Here is a 17,999-nt window from a genome sequence, read left to right as displayed (position 1 = left end):
CGCATAGAGCGCTTGCTTTGGGAGTCTCGTGTCTGGCATGCGGACAATGTGGCCTGCCCAGCGGAGCTGATCGAGTGTGGTCGGTGCTTCAATGCTGGGGATGTTGGCCTGAACGAGGACGCTGATGCTGGTGCGCCTGTCCTCCCAGGGGATTTGTAGGATCTTGGGGAGATACTGTACAACCAATGACTGACAAGTAACGACTCAGGTCCTTCCTGCAGTAATCTCAAGGGTCCCCTCGCAGGCCGCTCGCTGGCTTTTCCATGGTAAATACCACGCAGAAATTTAATGGGATCGCGCAGCATACGGGGAATATCGGTAAAGGCCCCCTGATCCATTTAACCTGTCCCACACGAGTGCGATAGAAACATAGAAAATAGGTGCAGGAGTAGGCCATTTGGCCCTTCTAGCCTGCAACGCCATTCAATGAGTTCATGGCTGAACATGCAACTTCAGTACCCCATTCCTGCTTTCTCACCATACCCCTTGATCCCCCTAGTAGTAAGGACTACATCTAACTCCTTTTTGAATATATTTAGTGAATTGGCCTCAACAACTTTCTGTGGTAGAGAATTCCACAGGTTCACCACTCTCTGGGTGAAGAAGCTTCTCCTCATCTCGGTCCTAAATGGCTTCCCCCTTATCCTTAGACTGTGTCCCCTGGTTCTGGACTTCCCCAACATTGGGAACATTCTTCCTGCATCTAACCTGTCTAGCCCCGTCAGAATTTTAAACGTTTCTATGAGGTCCCCTCTCATTCTTCTGAACTCCAGTGAATACAAGCCCAGTTGATCCAGTCTTTCTTGATAGGTCAGTCCCGCCATCCCGGGAATCAGTCTGGTGAACCTTCGCTGCACTCCCTCAATAGCAAGAATGTCCTTCCTCAGGTTCGGAGACCAAAACTGTACACAATACTCCAGGTGTGGCCTCACCAAGGCCCTGTACAACTGTAGCAACACCTCCCTGCCCCTGTACGCAAATCCCCTCGCTATGAAGGCCAACATGCCATTTGCTTTCTTAACCGCCTGCTGTACGTGCATGCCAACCTTCAATGACTGATGTACCATGACACCCAGGTCTCTTTGCACCTCCCCTTTTCTTAATCTGTCACCATTCAGATAATAGTCTGTCTCTCAGTTTTTACCACCAAAGTGGATAACCTCACATTTATCCACATTATACTTCATCTGCCATGCATTTGCCCACTCACCTAACCTATCCAAGTCGCTCTGCAGCCTCATAGCATTCTCCTCGATAACTTGTGTATACTTGTATCCACCCCCCTCCCTAAAAACCACGTGATCTCCTGGGGGGGGGGGGAAATCTGGGAAATTCCTCTCTGAGCAATCTCGGCAATCGAAATATGTCTTAAAAGAAGATAGTGGATGCATTGGTTGCAATCTACCAAAATTCCCTGGAGTCTGGAGGTCCCAATTGTTGACGCAGTTTCTCTCTCTCTCCGCAGATGCTGCCTAACCTGCAGAGTATTTCCAGCATTTTCTGCTTTGATGTCATTTTACATGACTTTGGTCACAGTTTTTGACAGTGTGGTTTACAGAATGATGATAAAAGGAACTGAGCATGCCCCCAGAAAATTGCGATACATTTTCCTACGCAGTAACCAAGCAACGAAGCAGGCTCGAGGGGCCGAATGGCCCACTCCCGCTCCTATTTCTTATGGTCCTATATTAGATATTCAATGCGACATTGAATTCAAGAGTGGACAGCATCGATAATGTTATCTTGTTCTGCTTACTGCCTTATCGACAGGTCAGGTGCAATGTTCCCCTTAATGAACTGCGCAGCCCAACAACAACGTACATTTATATAGCGCCTTTAACATAGTAAAACGATCCAAGGCACTTCACAGGAGTATTATCAGACAAAACAAATACATTTGACACCAAGCCACACAAGAAGAAATTAGGGTAGGTGACCAAAAGCTTGGTCAAAGAGGTAGGTTTTAAGGAGCGTCTTGAAGGAGGAGAGAGAGGTAGAGAGGCAGAAAGGTTTAGGCAGGGAGTTCCAGAGCTTGGAGCCCAGGCAACAGAAGGCACGGCCACCAATGGTTGAGCGATTATAATCAGGACTGCTTAAGAGGATTAGAAGAGCATAGATATCTCGGGGGGGGGGGGGGGGGAGGTTGGAGGAGATTAAAGAGATAGGGAGGGGCGAGGCCATGGAGAGATTTGAAAACAAGGATGAGATTTTTGAAATCGAGGCGTTGCTTAACCAGGTGCCAATGTAGGTCAGCGAGCACAGGGGGTGATGGGTGAGTGGGACTTGGTGTATTGGAGCAGGATGGAGTGGTCAACCATGTCAAAGGTTGCAGACAGGTTCAAAGTGATTTTTTTCCAAAGTTCAAACAGGCCCTTTCAAAGTTTCATGCATGCATGAAATTTCACATTGGACAAGCTGGCCCTGGGTCGTGCAGCTTAGATGGTTCAGTGACACATAAAAAAAATTTGAAGCGATACCCCAAAGCCAACAATATCAGGATGCCGGTATCTGGCGGTTTTAAAAATCAATCTGCTTTAAAATATGTAAATTTATTATTCCAACTCACAACAATCTGATGCAACAGATCATCACAGGCAGTCCCTCAGAATCGAGGAAGACTGGTTTCCACTCCTGAAGTGAGTTCTTTGGTGGCTGAACAGTCCAATACGAGAGCCACAGACCCTGTCACAGGTGGGGCAGATAGTCGTCGGGGGAATGGGGGGGTGGCGTGGGACAGGTTTGCCACACGCTCCTTCCGCTGCCTGCACCTGATCTCTTCACGCTCACAGCGTTGAGATTCGAGGTGCTCAGTGCTCTCCCGGATGCACTTCCTCCACTTAGGGCGGTCTTTGGTCAGGGACTCCCAGGTGTCAGTGCAGATGTTGCACTTTACCAGGGAGGCTTTGAGGGTGCCCTTGTAACGTTTCCGCTGCCCACCTTCGGCTCGTTTGCCATGAAGGAGCTCTGCATAGAGCAATTGCTTAGGGAGTCTCGTGTCTGGTATGCGAACTATGTGGCCTGCCCAGTGATGCTGATCGAGTGTGGTCAGTGCTTCAATGCTGGGGATGTTAGTCTGGGCGAGGACACTGATGTTGGTGCGCCTGTCCTCCCAGGGGGTTTGCAGGATTTTGCAGAGACATATGTGGTGGTGATATATCTCCAGCGACTTGGTGTCTTCTGTACATCATCAATGCCTCTGATCCATACAGGAGGGCGGGTATTAGTACAGCCCTGAAGACCATGAGCTTGGTGGTAGGTTTGAGGGCCTGGTCTTTGAACACTCCTTTCCTCAGGCGGCCAAAGGCTGCACTGGAGGCGATGTTGAATGTCCACATCAATGTCTGCCTTGGTTGACAAGAAGCTCCCGAGGTATGGGAAGTGGTTCACGTTGTCGAGGGCCACGCCGTGAATCTTGATGACTGGTGGGGGGGGGCGCAGTGCTGTGCGACGAGGACAGGCTGGTGGAGGACCTTTGTCTTAACGGATGTTAAGCGTGAGGCCCATGCTTTCATATGCCTCGGTGAATACATTGACTATATCCTGGAGTTCAGCCTCAGAATGTGCACAGACACAGGCGCAGACAGAGGTTTGGGGTGATCTTGGGCCTGGCCTGGAGGCGGCATAGGTTAAACTGCTTCCCACTGGTTCTGTAGTTTAGTTCCACTCCAGCGAGGAGCTGGTTGACAGTGAGGTAGAGCACGGCAGCGAGGAAGATTGAGAAGAGGGTTGGAGCGATGACGCAACCCTGTTTGACCCCGGTCCGGACATGGATTGGGTCTGTGATGGATCCGCTGGTAAGGATCACGGCCTGCATGTCGTCGTGGAGCAGGCGAAGGATGGTGACAAACTTTCGGGGAGCATCCAAAACGGAGGAGGACGCTCCATAGACCCTCACAGTGTCAAAGGCCTTTGCAAGATCGAAAAAGGCCATGTATAAGGGCTGGCGCTGCTCCCTAAATTTTTCCTGCAGATATTATGGAGATGAATCCAAAACAAAAGTTGGGTGTAATCTGCATGTTATTAGTTACATTCCCAATATTATAAATGTGCATCTTTGCAATTTTGATTAAAAAAACTGCTGTGCTGTCACCAGTGAATATGCAATAGCAGACTGTGTATTAGATTATAGGTTTGTAATTATAATAGAAAGCTGGCAAGTATTGCTTTCGTTTCTGGCAAGTGTGAATGGCACTGAAATGCAATACATTTACACTTTGTAAAAACGATTCCCTAAGCATAAACATAAAATAAAATAAATGTTGGCCAGAGGAACTAAATTACAGTGGTAAATATTAATGCATCTGCATTCATTTGTGTATAATTTTGATAGCACAAACTGCGGATTTGTCTACGGGCTGCAGTATAAAGTAACACACGAGGTTGCTACTGCTTGCTAGAGTTATATAAGGTATTGGTGAGGCCACACCTGGAATACTGCGTGCAGTTTTGGTTTCCATATTAACGAAAGGATATACTTGCTTTGGAGGCAGTTCAGAGAAGGTTCACTCGGTTGATTCCGGGGATGAGGGGGTTGACTTACGAGGAAAGGTTAAGTAGGTTGGGCCTCTACTCGTTGGAATTCAGAAGAATGAGAGATGATTTTATCGAAACGTGTAAGATTATGAGGGGGCTTGACAAGATGGATGCAGAGAGGATGTTTCCACTGATGGGGGAGACTAGAACTAGAGCGCACGATCTTAGAATAAGGGGCCGCCCATTTAAAACAGAGATGAGGAGGAGAAATTTCTTCTCTAAGAGGGTTGTGGATCTGTGGAATTCACTACCTCAGAGAGCTGTGGAAGCTGGGACATTGAATAAATTTAAGACAGAAATAGAGAGTTTCTTAAACGATAAGGGAATAAGGGGTTATGGGGAGTGGGCGGGGAAGTGGAGCTGAGTCCATGATCAGATCAGTCTTGGTCTTATTGAATGGCGGAGCAGGCTCAAGTGGCCGTGTGGCCTACTCCTGTTCCTATTTCTTATGTTCTTATGTTTGACCGCGTTATTAAAGGGATACGTGTCGGGTCAATAAAGGGGAACCAATGCTGTAATGTATGCACCGGTGAGTATGCTCGCAGGTTTGTAGAGCTGTTGCTTTGAAGGGGCTGCTCCTCAAATTTTGGTTGCACTTCAGTCCCACGCTCCTGATCTTTGGGCACCCTGTGCAGAGGGGAGTGGGCAGGTCGGAAGGCCACCTCGTAGGACTGCTCCTGGGCCTGTCCAAGGTGGCCATTAACCGGTCCAGGCAGTGGGCGGTCGAGGGGGTCATTCAGACCGACTGCCTGCCTCTCTTCCGCGGCTACGTTTGCACCAGGGTGTTCCTGGAGATGGATCACACGGTGTCCACCGGTACGCTCGCGGCCTTCCGCGAGAGGTGGGCATCGGAGGGACTGGAGTGCATCATCGCCCCCGGCAAGCAAATTTTAATTTGAACGTTTAAGGTTCACAAAGTTTTATTTGTTAATTTCTAGTTCTAGTGCCCCTTTAATAAGGCGGCACTCAGCTTTATAGTTCAATTAAAATAGTTGTAGCGCTGTTGCACTGTAGGCTTAGCCAGTCACGTGATGTTCACAAGATTCAATAAAACCCCAGCCAGTTGGGTTCGGAGGATCCACGATGAGGTATGCAGTTGTGAGCCAAGTGGATGAACTGGTAATGTGCAGTGATTGTTAAACCTTTTGCTAATAAACCAACTCGTTCTCAATAACAACGTGCTTTTTGTTTTGGTGTCATTTTAATTCATGATCGTGTTGCTAAATCTGGCTCCTGATCCCAGCGGCAGACCCCTAGACCAATGAAAAACTAGGCCCACTGGTCTGGGGACACGCAACAGGTCAGAATTGGAGGAGCGCAGAGATCTGAGGGGGATGTGGGGCTGGAGGAGGTTGCAGAGATAGGGAGGGGGCGAGGACATGGAGGAATAGGAACAGAATGGGAAGAATTTGAAATCGAGGCGTTGCCGGACCGGGAGCTAATGTAGGACAGCGTGCACAGGGCGAGTGGGACTTGGTGCGAGTTCGGACACGGGCAGCTGAGATCTGGATGAGCTGAAGTTTACGGAGGTCGGCCAGGGGAACATCGGAATGGTCGAGCGTAGAAGTAACAAAAGCACGGGGGGAAAGTTTCTTCAGCACCCAAAGTGAACGTAAAGTGGGAAAGGGCAGCTTGCCCAGAGTGATCGATCACACTCACAGTTTGGTACATTTAAAAACTCTCTTACCCAAGGTGAAAACAATTTTTCTGCACCAGTTGACGATTATGACATCTAATGCTTTTCGTAACAGTGCCGGATGGTGCGAGTTAGAGCGACTTCTCCAGACACAGTAAGTACCTAATGACTAGATTAGCCCTTCCACGCGACAGATTCCAGAAACGGTTGCCAGCAAGTTCAACACTGCTTGAATAGTTCTTAAATAATCTCTGACCTCTAAGCTGTGAAATTGATTTTCCTGTTGGTTATTCATCTTAGAAAAAGGCAGATCATAAAACTGAAGCGGCTTCCCAGAAGGCGTGCCGAGCTTTGTGGGAGGCATGGGACCAGATTCCCAGCAGTCAATTCTTAAAGCGTCTCTTTCTTCTTCCATATCACAGACGGAGAGTGGAAAAGACATAGCAAGCATCAAAAAGGAAGGAAGTTACGAGGAACCTTTATAAAACACTGGTTCGGCCTCTGTCCAATTCTGGCCGCCGTACCTTAGGAAGGATGTGAAAGCCTCAGAGAGGGCGCAGAAAATATTTACGAGGGTGATTCCAGGGGCGAGGGACTTCAGCTACGTGGATAGACTGGAGAAGCTGGGCTTCTTCTCTCCTTTGAGCAGAGAAGGTTGAGAGGAGATTTGACCGAGGTGTTCAAAATCATGAGGGGTCCGGACAGAGTAGAGAGAGAGAAACTGTTCCCATTGGCGGAAGGGTCGAGAACCAGAGGGCACAGATTTAAGGCGATTGGCTGAAGAACCAAAGGCGACACAAGAAAAAAAATATTTTTTTACGCAGCGAGTGGTTAGGATCTGGAATGCGCAGCCTGAGAGGGTGGTGGAGGCAGACTCAAACGCGGCTTTCAAAAGGGAGTTGGATAAGTACCTGAAGTAAAACAATTTACAGGGCTACGGGGAAAGGGCGGGGGAGTGGGACTGGCTGAGGTGCTCTTGCAGAGAGCCGGCACGGGCTCGATGGGCCGAATGGCCTCCTTCTGTGCTGTAACCGTTCTATGATTCTAAGACTGCAAGGGCAAAAATAACATCTAAAAAGGAGGACAGCTGATCTGAAAAAGACCAGTGCACATCACAATGGTTTTTTTTTTCCAATTCTCGGGCTGTGGGCATCGCTGGCAAGGTCAACATTATTGCCCATCCCTAGCTGCCCGCTTCTCGAACCTCTGTATTCCGCACGGCGGAGCTGCCCCCACAGTGGTTTGTGGCACTGAAAACTCATCGAGCAGAAACTTTAAGAGGGTAAAATTGCCCCGACGGCACTAACGGGGCGGTAACTAGCCGGAGAGCTCGGTGCAGAAGCCCCGCCCACCCCCTCCAGCCGCGGAATTGCCCTTACCGGCCCTCAAAAGGAAGCGGAACGCAATCTGCCGCGCTCCACTTCCTCTGGGGGCGGTAACCGGGGCGCTACTGGGGCGGGGAGACAAGCGCTAGGCGGCCTGCCCTTCGCTTAAAGGGGAGGCCTCCGACGGCCTCCACTGGGCCCACTATGGGCCGCGTGGGACTGGGCCTGCAGTCCGGCACCCAAATCGGAGCGCCGCGCTGCACGATGGCGGCCCACAGCACGCTCGGGCCACCATCGCCGAGCCGACCAGACCAAAAAAAGATGGCGGCCCTGGTGTGCTAGCGCCCTCCCCTTTAAGGAGCGCCCCGACAGCAGACGTCAGCGAGCTCCGTGAAGCTAGCGTTGACATCCGCTCGCATCAGGCTTCGCGACCCGCGGGGCGTTAAGTGGGGGGGGGTGGTGTCGACGTACACGGCGATGATGTCACCGGCGGTTGCGCGACAGCCCGGTGCACTAACCGCGGGGCGCGGCACTGCTTTGGCAGCGCATCGCAAACTCCGGGTCGATGTCCCGGGGGGCGGGGGCGATAGTGCCCCCGGCCCCCGCCTTCCCCGGGCGAAAAATCTCCTCCGGCCCGTTAGCGCTCCCCGGAGGCGCTAATGGGGCTATAAAAAGGGGCAATTTGGCCCCCCTCAGGGTTTCTCTCTCCACAGATGCTGCCTGACCCGCTGAACGTTTTCCAACATTCCCGTTCTTAGTTCAGATTTCCCACATCCGCATTATTTTCCCTCGAGAAAGTACCCGAGTAGAGGTCTTAAAAGGACCGGCTCGGTTAGACACAGCTTTTTTTTAGCAACGAACCATCACAAATCTTGGCCCCGATCCCAGATTACATGTGAGCAATACTGCGGGAGGTCACTTAGATTATGCCAAATGATGAATTCAATGTTTTAATGATAAATCTTTGGCAGACATTGCTCAGAGCTTCTGGAATTGAACCTGTCTTACTTATAGATACAGAGAGGAAAAATATAGCACCACGCACTCCGCCTTTGCCTCAGCACTCCTGGCCAGCCTCCCATGTTCCACCCTCCATCAACTTGTGGACACCCAAAATTCGGCTGCCCCACCACCCCCTGGGCTCGCTGACCGACATTGGCTCCCGGTTAAGCACCGCCTCGATTTTAAAATTCTCAATCCTGGTTCTCAAATCCCTCCATGGCCTCGCCCCCTCCCCTATCTCTGTAATCTCCTCCAGTCCCACAACCCCGTCCCTCCCCCATCTCTGTAATCTCCTCCAGTCCCACAACCCCGTCCCCCCACCCAGAGATGTCTGCGCTCCTCTAATTCTGCCCTCTTGAGCATCCCTGATTATAATCGCTCAACCATCGGTGGCCGTGCCTTCTGTTGCCTGCACCCCAAGCTCTGGAATTCCCTCCCTAAACCTCTCCACCTGCCTTTTCTCCTTGAAGACACTCTTTAAAAGCTACCTCTTTCGGCCCTAATTTCTCCTCATGTGTCTCGGTGTCAAATTTTGTTTGATAACGCTCCAGTGAAGCGCCTTGGGATGCTTTACTATGTTAAGGGCGCTAGATAAATGCAAGTTGTTATGGACAGCAACAGCAACTGGAAGAAATGGTTACCACAGTTTATCTTGTCCTCTCCACATCAGTGACAGACGGTACAGGGCTTCTCAGTTGAAACCAATGTTAGAAATTCTGCACATACGCACAAGCCAATGGCCCTGAAATTGGGGTCGGCAATTGCCTCCAACCTGAAACGTTTCTACAAAAGTAAGTGGTGGTCCATGAGGAGCGTGGGATTCCGGTGGGGGGGGGGGCCTTCTCTTCCCGCGCTGCGGAGCGCGCGCCCGTCCTCCAGGTTCCCACTGAGCACGTGTGACTGCTCAGCCAATCAGGTACAGTATTCCACAGCTTTCTCATTAATAGCAAATAGAGCTCCGTAGCTACCAGTTCTCATTGCTATTGAGAAAAAAAACACACACTAAACAGGTAATAAAAAATAAAAAAACAAACCTCTTAATTAAAATTAAAGTTAATAAATATCTGGAGAGAAAACATTTTCTTCCGAGTTTTTTTTTAAAGTTTTTTTGAAATTATGGTTAGAAATAAATGTAACGAAGTGGGCAGGGTTTGTAAAAATGTGTTTTTTAAAAATGTAATTGAATTATATCTTTGTATGTTTTTAAACTCTAACGTCTATAACAGTAGGCTATGTGCCTGCTTTTATCAGGTGCAAGAATTTTGAGGACATTTGCTGGGCAAGCTATGGGTAAATATCGCAATCTTGCCCATGCGAATGTCCTCGCTCCCGGTATACGGAGAATCTGTCCAGCTCCAGCTCGACAGATCGGAAAAGGCGCCTTTCAGCGCGTGAGCATTGTGCGCTGAAAACCGGCTTTTCCGATGCCTTCCCGGGTTCGTACACACTCCGTACATACTTCGTACAGACCCGGGAGGCTGGGATTTCTGGGCCAATATTTTTTTATTGTGAGCGAGGGTCTGCTGCTCGCCTTCAAAGACGCTTCCATCACGGCCCTCACAAGCCCAAGCGACAGCTGCTGCTCATCTTTACCACCTCCAAATTTAGTCCGTCTTCATCCGATATTCTTGGCCTCGTCAGAATCCTCTGACCTCAGCGTGAACTCCCACATCACCACCAATGCTAAAACTTTTCCTCTTCATTTATTTCCGCCCCCCCCCCCCCCTCAAAATTACGCAGTCCCCAACCCATTCAAAACTAGAGTGCTGCTTCCGTATCTAGGAAGGCTTTGTTTTTTTTTAAATATAAACAGCACTGCAAAATGCAACAGTGTGAAAATGCACCATGCAATACCAGCAAGCACAGTGAAAATCAGATCTTTTAAAAAGAAAAAAAAAGTGTGCAAAAAGAAAAAGACTTGCATTTATATAGCGCCTTTCACGACCACCAGACGTCTCAAAACGCTTTACAGCCAATGAAGTACTTTTGGAGTGTCGTCACTGTTGTAGGAAACATGACAGCCAATTTGCACACAGCAAGATCCCACGAGCAGCAATGTGATAATGACCAGATCATCTGTTTTTGTGATGTTGATTGAGGGATAAATATTGGCCCCAGGACACCGGGGATAACTCCCCCCTGCTCTTCTTCGAAATAGTGCCGTGGGATCTTTTACATCCACCCGAGAGGGCTTCGGTTTAACGGCTCATCTGAAAGATGGCACCTCCGGCAGTGCAGCGCTCCCTCAGCACTGCACTAGGTTTGTGTGTTCAAGTCTCTGGAGTGGGACTTGAACCCACACCCTTTTGACTCAGAGGCGAGAGTGCTGCCCACTGAGCCACGGCTGACACTTAAAATGAATAGTTTTTAAGATTGGCTCACAACAATGCTCAAGACAATAAACTTTACAGCAAGACTAACCCCACCGCGTTCTTAATGAGCCTGCATGCCAAGCAGTGTACTCCTGCCCCTTCAAGAGATAAAGTACGGTATTGATCCTGAAATGCGTAACACGGCCAATTATCGCAACAGGATATCAATGCATGTTCCTGACAGTGCCATGGAAACAAAATATGTTAGCCTGTCTAACATTTGGAAAAATAATTTTAAAACGCGACAAAAATTCTGCCAAATCATTAAAAAAAAAAATCAAAATACAGACAAGACTTTCTAATGTTCTTCAGAGGCTCATAATCGGAACAGGTGCCGCTGGTTTGAATGTTCAAAACAAAATCTGAGGTGCTCACACAATAAATCAAACAGTATTCCGATCAAGTATTTCCCCCCCCCCCCCCACAATGGATAACGTAGGCTTACGATATACTCCAAAGCTCATGGTCAGAAGCTGCTAAGAGCGAGGACACTAATGGTTTGGATTTGAAGGAAATCAGGGAGGACGTTTCTGGGACACGACAGCGTCATGGGAGAATCACAAAGCTGGGTTCGGGTTCTGCAGGACGGGAGGCAGACGCACCAATCATAGAACAGTTACAGCACAGAAGGGGGCCACTCGGCCAGTCGAGCCCGTGCCGGCTCTCTGCAAGAAAATAAGAAATAGGCGCAGGAGTCCCCTACCTGGCCCCCTCGAGCCTGCTCCGCCATTCAATAAGACCATGGCTGATCTGATCATGGACTCAGCTCCACTTCCCTGCCCGCTCCCCATAACCCTTTACTCCCTTCTCGCTCAAACATCTGTCTATCTCACCTTAAATATATTCAATGACCCAGCCTCCACAGCTCTCTGGGGCAGAGAATTCCACAGATTTACAACCCTCAGAAGAAATTCCTCCTCATCTCGGTTTTAAATGAGCGGCCCCTTATTCTAAGACTATGCCCCCTAGTTTTAGTTTCCCCTGTGAGTGGAAATATCCTCTCTGCATCCACCTTGTCGAGCCCTCTCATTACCTTACATGTTTCAATAAGATCACCTCTCATGCTTCTGAACTCCAATGTGTATAGGCCCAACCTATCTTCATAAGTCAACCCCCTCATCTCTGGAACAACCTAGTGGAACTTCTCTGAACAGCCTCCAATGCAAGTATATCCTTCCTTCCTTCAGCTAGTCCCACTCCCACTCCCCCGCCCTTTCCCCGTATCCCGTCAATTTTTTTCCTGTCCGGTACTTATCCAATTCCCTTTTGAAAGCTGCGATTGAGTCTGCATAACATGAAACAGTAAAGACTAGATTTGCTTGAGAATTAGTCAGAGCACAGCCAGAAAGCAGGAAATTAACAGAAAGCAAATTTGCAACACTAGCAAGAAAAAAAAACTGATATATGTTTGGAATAATCCAGCAAGTAAGGTAATACATGCACAAACGTTGGGCTTATTCAGAATACAATGAGATGCTCTGATGGGAGAGTTAATGTCCGACAGCGGGGGTATCCAAGGCACAGCCTACTAGCTGAATCACACACACGGCCTCCTTTACAGTGTCACCCGTGGCTCAGTGGGCAGCACACTTGCCTCGGAGTCAGAAGGTTTTGGGTTCAAGTCCAGGAACTTGAGCACATAAATCTCAGCTGACGCCCCCAGTGCAGTGCTGAGGGAGTGCTGCACTGTCGGAGGTGCCCTCTATCAGATGAGACATTAAACCGAGGCATCATCTGCTGTGGACGTAAAAGATCCCGTGGCACTATTTTCGAAGAAGAGTAGGGGAGTTTTCTCCAGTGTTCCTGGCCAATATTTATCCGTCAATCAACATCACAAAAACAGTTTATCTGGTCAGTATCACATTGCTGTTTGTGGGAGCTTGCTGTGCGCAAATTGGCTGCCGCGTTTCCCGCATTACAACAGTGACTATACTCCCAAAGTACTTCATTGACTGTAAAGTGCTTTGGGATGTGTGGAGGTCGTGGAAGGCGCTATATAAATGCAATTCTTTCTTGTTACACAAGCCCAGCAAGCGAGAGTGCATCGTCCTCGAGCGCAACAGTGAGCGAGCGCAACACTGAGCGAGCGCCCTAAACATTTCATCAGAGTTTGTGGAACTGCTGCCAGAGCTGTCCTGGCTCAGAAACAACGATCGAGTCTACAGCACAGAAACAGGCCACTCGGCCCAACTGATCCATGTTGGCATGTGTGTTGCACACGAGCCTCCTCCCATCCCTTCTTTACAGCCAAAAAACAGGAGCAATAAATTATTCCGAATGTTTTTATTGCACTAACATTGAACGCACTTGTAACAAAATCCTCTCTCCATTATTTTAAGTAGAGGGGGCCGACCTCCTTATTTTAACACCTCTATTAAAATAGCAGAAAGTAATTTGATACGAACAAATATTTTTTTAAAATAGAGACTGGTGAAAGGGTGCTGGAATTAACACGTTCATTCGCTGCCGCTCTCAGCACTGAGTACTGACAGACAAGGGTGTCCGCTTTCAAAACCCCGCCTTATCCATCATCTTGGCCCTTAGGCCCAAGCGCTCTGCCATCAGTTCAGCTCGTGAATCAGATCAGACATTTGCGAGCAATTAAAAATAATTATTCACAGCTTCCTGTGAATATAGGATTACACAGGATATACGGGACAGAAAAAGGCCATTCGGCCCAACCAGTCCATGCCGGCGTTTATGCTCCACTCTAGCCTCCTCCCATCTCTCCTCATCTAACTCCATCAGCATAACCTTCTAATCCCTTCTCCCCCATACGCTTGTTCAGCCTCCCATTAAACGCATCGATACTATTCGCTTCAACCACTCCCTGTGGCAGCGAGTTCCACATTCTCACCAGTCTCTGGGTAAAGAAGTTTCTTCTGAATTCCCCATTGGATTTCTTGGTGACTATCTTATATTGATGGCCTCTAGTTATGCTCTTCCCCACAAGTGGAAACATTCTCTCTGTATCCGCTCTATCAAAACCTTTCATCATTTTAAAGACCTCTATTAGGTCACCCCTCAGCCTTCTCTTTTCAAGAGAAATGAGACCCAGCCTGTTCATCCTTTCCTGATATGTATACCCTCGCATTTCTGGTATTTTCCTTGTAAATCTTCTCTGCACCCTCTCCAGTGCCTCGATATCCTTTTTATAATATGGTGACCAGAACTGAACGCAGTGCTCCATTTGGTCTAACCAAGTTTAGCATTATCAGCAAATATGCCACTGCAGGAATTTTCAGCTTAAATATTCACCAATTTGGGAATTTTCATTAATCCGATTCCCAACATTTCAGTTGCAGGTTTTTGCACTCACCTGAACTGTCTTCAACTTTGTATCTTCCAGGTTCCCCACTTGCATCCTCTCCCTTTGTTGTAGAGACAGCCGCTTTAAATGCCAGGACGATGTCATGGAACAGCTTAAAGGTTAATTTCTCCTGCAACGTAGAGATTTGCGGCATTTTTTTTTAAAAAACAGAAAGTGTAGAATAAATCCTTTTAAATGTCATACAGTAATTAAAAAACATAGAAAATAGATGCAGGAGCGGGCCGTTCGGCCCTTCAAGCCTGCACCACCATTCAATATGATCAAGGCTGATCATGCAACTTCAGTACCCCATTCCTGCTCTCTCTCCATACTCTTTGATCCCTTTAGCTGGATGGGCCACATCTAACTCCCTTTTGAATATTTCTAACGAACTGGCCTCAACAACTTTCTGTAGTAGAGAATTCCACAGGTTCACAATTCAGTCCTGCCATCCTGGGAATCAGTCTCGTGAACCTTCGCTGAGTGAAGACGTTTCTCCTCACCTCGGTTCTAAATGGCTTACCCCTTATCCTTCGACTGTGATCCCTGGTTCTGGACTTCCTCAACAACGGGAACATTCTTCCTGCACCTAACCTGTCCAGTCCCATCAGAATTTTATATGTTTCTATGAGATCCCCTCTCATTCTTCTAAATTCCAGTGAATATAAGCCTAGTCGATCCAGTCTTTCTTCATATGTCAGTACTGCCATCCCAGGAATCGGTCTGGTGAACCTTCGCTGCACTTCCTCAATAGCAAGAATGTCCTTCCTCAGATTAGGAGACCAAAACTACACACAATATTCCAGGTGTGGCCTCACCAAGGCTCTGTACAACTGCAGCAAGACCTCCCTGCTCCTATACTCAAATCGTCTCGCTATGAAGGCCAACATGCCATTTGCCTTCTTCACCGTCTGCTGTACCTGCATGCCAACTTTCAAGTAAAAAGATCATCCCGCATTGCGTCATCAGGGGGAAGCACAGCTTTGGGCAATGCAAATTGGCACCAGTGTCTGGGCTCAGCTAACTGCTGTGGGCAGATGTCAAGCCCAGGAACATGAATAGGCAGATACATCAGTGGGGTCTGTTGGCTCCTCTTCCCTGCCCGTACGAAGATGCAACGAGCATAACCTCGTACAAAAGCAAAATACTGCGGACGCTGGAATCTGAGATAAAAACAGAAAATGCTGGAAGTCTCATCACTGATCAAGAAGAACTTGCTTAAAACCGGTTATATCTCTAACTTTTTCCAGTTCTGACGAAGGGCTGAAGACCTAAAGCGTTAACTCTGTTTCTCTCCGCAGTTGCTGCCTGACCCACTGAGATGTCCAGCATTTTCTGGTTTGAAAGCCTAACCTGGTATCCATATTTAGAAGCTTAATTTATCAATGACCAATTTTAACAACACTTCCAATTTTACCTTGTGAACTTGAGACGTGCTGTACGATATCGTAAAAACATCTCTGCTCATGCTTTGGAATCAAAGGATTTAGATCCTGACCATTAAATTAAAAATTCAAGTCTAAAACACTAGATGAGTCAAACTATCCATTTATGCAAGGCCTTGAACAACAACTTGTATTCATATAGCGCCTTTAACATTGTAAAACGTCCCAAGATGCTTCACAGGAGCGTTACAAAATAAAAACTTGACACCGAACCATATAAGGTGATATTCGAACAGATGATCAAAAGCTTGGTCAAAGGAGTAGGTTTTAAGGAGCGTCTTAAAGGAGGAAAGAGAGGTGGAGAGGCAGAGAGGTTTATGCAGGGAGTTCCACAGCTTGGGGCCTCGGTAGCTCCAATGGTGGAGCGACTGAACACGGGGATACACAAGAGGCCAGAATTGGGGCGTGCAGACATCTCCAACGGTTACAGAGCAGGAGGAGGTTACAGAGATAGGGAGCAGTCAGTGCCATGGAGGGATTTAAAAACAAGGATAAGAATTTTTAAATTGAGGCGTTGCCGGACCGGGAGCCAATGTTGGTCAGCGAGCATCAGGGGGGGTGGGTGAGCGGGACTTGGTGCGAGTTAGGATGCGGGCCCCAGAGTATTGAAGGATCTCAAGTTTATGGAAGATGGAAGGCCAGCCAGGAGAGCATTGGCAGAGTCAAATCTAGAGGCAACAAAGGCATGGATGAGGGTTTCAGCAGAGGATGAGCTGAGACAGGGACGGAGACGGGCGATGTTACAGAGATGGAAGTAGGCGGACTTGTTGATGGAGAGGACACGCGGTCGGGAGTTCATCTCCGGGTCACGTATGACACTACGTTGCGGATGGTCTGGTTTGGCCTCAGACAGTTGACAGGGAGAGAGGGATGGAGTCGGTGGCTAGGGAATGCAGTTGCACTGGGGGCCAAAGACAATGGCTTCGGTCTCCCCAATATTTATTTGGAGGAAATTTCTGCTCATCCAGTACTGGATGTCGGGGAAGCAACGTGACAATTCAGAGACAGTGGAGGGGTTGAGAGAGATGGTGGCGAGGGAGGGCCCAGTGTCGTCAGCGTACTTGTGGAACCTGGTGCTGTATTTCCGGATAATCTCGCCGAGGGGCAGCATGTAGATAAGAAGCAAACACATTCACAGGAGCGTAATCGGACAAAATCTGACTGACAAGAAAAGTTTCCCATTCAAACAGCTCCTCCAATTGGTAAATTCCTGGTGTGGTATGGGAGTTATGAAGAGCAGAAAGGCTCCAGGTTTAATTTCTAGCCTGTGCTATGTTAGTTAATCTCATTCAAGGGGCAGCACCCCATCCCCCACCTTCAACACTCACTCCCTCCACCACCGATGCACCGTGGCTACAGTGTGTAGTATCGACAAGATGCACTGCAGCAACTCGCCAAGGCTTCTTCGGCAGTACTTCTCATACCCACGGCCTCTTACCACCTAGAACGTCAAAGGGCAGCAGGCACATGGGAGCATCATCACCTCCACGTTCCCCTCCAAGTCACACACCATCCTGACTTGGAAATATATCGGCCGTTCCTTCATTGTCGCTGGATCTAAATCCTGGAACTCCCTCCCTAACAGCACTGTGGGAGCACCTTCACCACACGGACTGCAGCGGTTCAAGAAGGCAGCTCACCACCACCTTCTCAAGGGCAATTAGGGATGGGCAATAAATGCTGGTCTTGCCAGCGACACCCACATAAGAACATAAGAAATAGGAACAGGAGTAGGCCATACGGCCCCTCGAGCCTGCTCCGCCATTCAATAAGATCATGGCTGATCTGATCATGGACTCAGCTCCACTTCCCCGCCCACTTCCCATAACCCCATATCATTTAAGAAACTGTCTATTTCTGTCTTAAATTTATTGAATGACTCAACTTCCACAGCTCTCTGAGGCAGCAAATTCCACAGATTTACAACCCTCAGAAGAAATTTCTCCTCATCTCTGTTTTAAATGGGCTGCCTCTTATTCTAAGATTATGCCCTCTAGTTCTAATCTCCCCTATCAGTGGAAACATCCTCTCTACATCCACCTTGTCAAGCCCCCTCATAATCTTATGTTTCGATAAGATCACCTGAATTCCAATGAGTAGAGGCCCAACCTACTCAACCTTTCCTCATGTCAACCCCCTCATCCCCGAAATCAACCTAGTGAACCTTCTCTGAACTGCCTCCAAAGCAAGTATATCCTTTCATAAATATGGAAACCAAACCTGCACGCAGTATTCCAGGTGTGGCCTCAACAATACCTTGTATAGCTGTAGTAAGACTTCCCTGCTTTTATACTCCAATCCTTTGCAATAAAGGCCAAGATACCATTGGCCTTCCTGATCACTCGCTGTACCTGTATACTATCCTTTTGTATTTCA

The 17,999-nt window shown here is 48.3% G+C and overlaps 1 protein-coding gene across 1 annotated transcript in view; it reads right to left on the bottom strand.

Annotated features, from left to right (window-relative positions):
- Window positions 1-17,999, bottom strand: part of noc2l (NOC2-like nucleolar associated transcriptional repressor) — a 233,678-nt gene that overhangs the window by 191,587 nt on the left and 24,092 nt on the right. The window contains exon 5 of the mRNA XM_070860484.1: window positions 14,188-14,308. Within this exon, the coding sequence (XP_070716585.1) occupies window positions 14,188-14,308 (121 nt within the window). The remainder of the gene's footprint in view (window positions 1-14,187; window positions 14,309-17,999) is intronic.

Source organism: Pristiophorus japonicus, chromosome 18 (genome assembly GCF_044704955.1).
Source record: "Pristiophorus japonicus isolate sPriJap1 chromosome 18, sPriJap1.hap1, whole genome shotgun sequence".
NCBI classification, from domain to species: Eukaryota; Metazoa; Chordata; class Chondrichthyes; family Pristiophoridae; genus Pristiophorus; species Pristiophorus japonicus.
The sequence above is the reverse complement of the archived record's forward strand: the minus strand, read 5'-3'. Positions and strand labels throughout refer to the sequence as shown.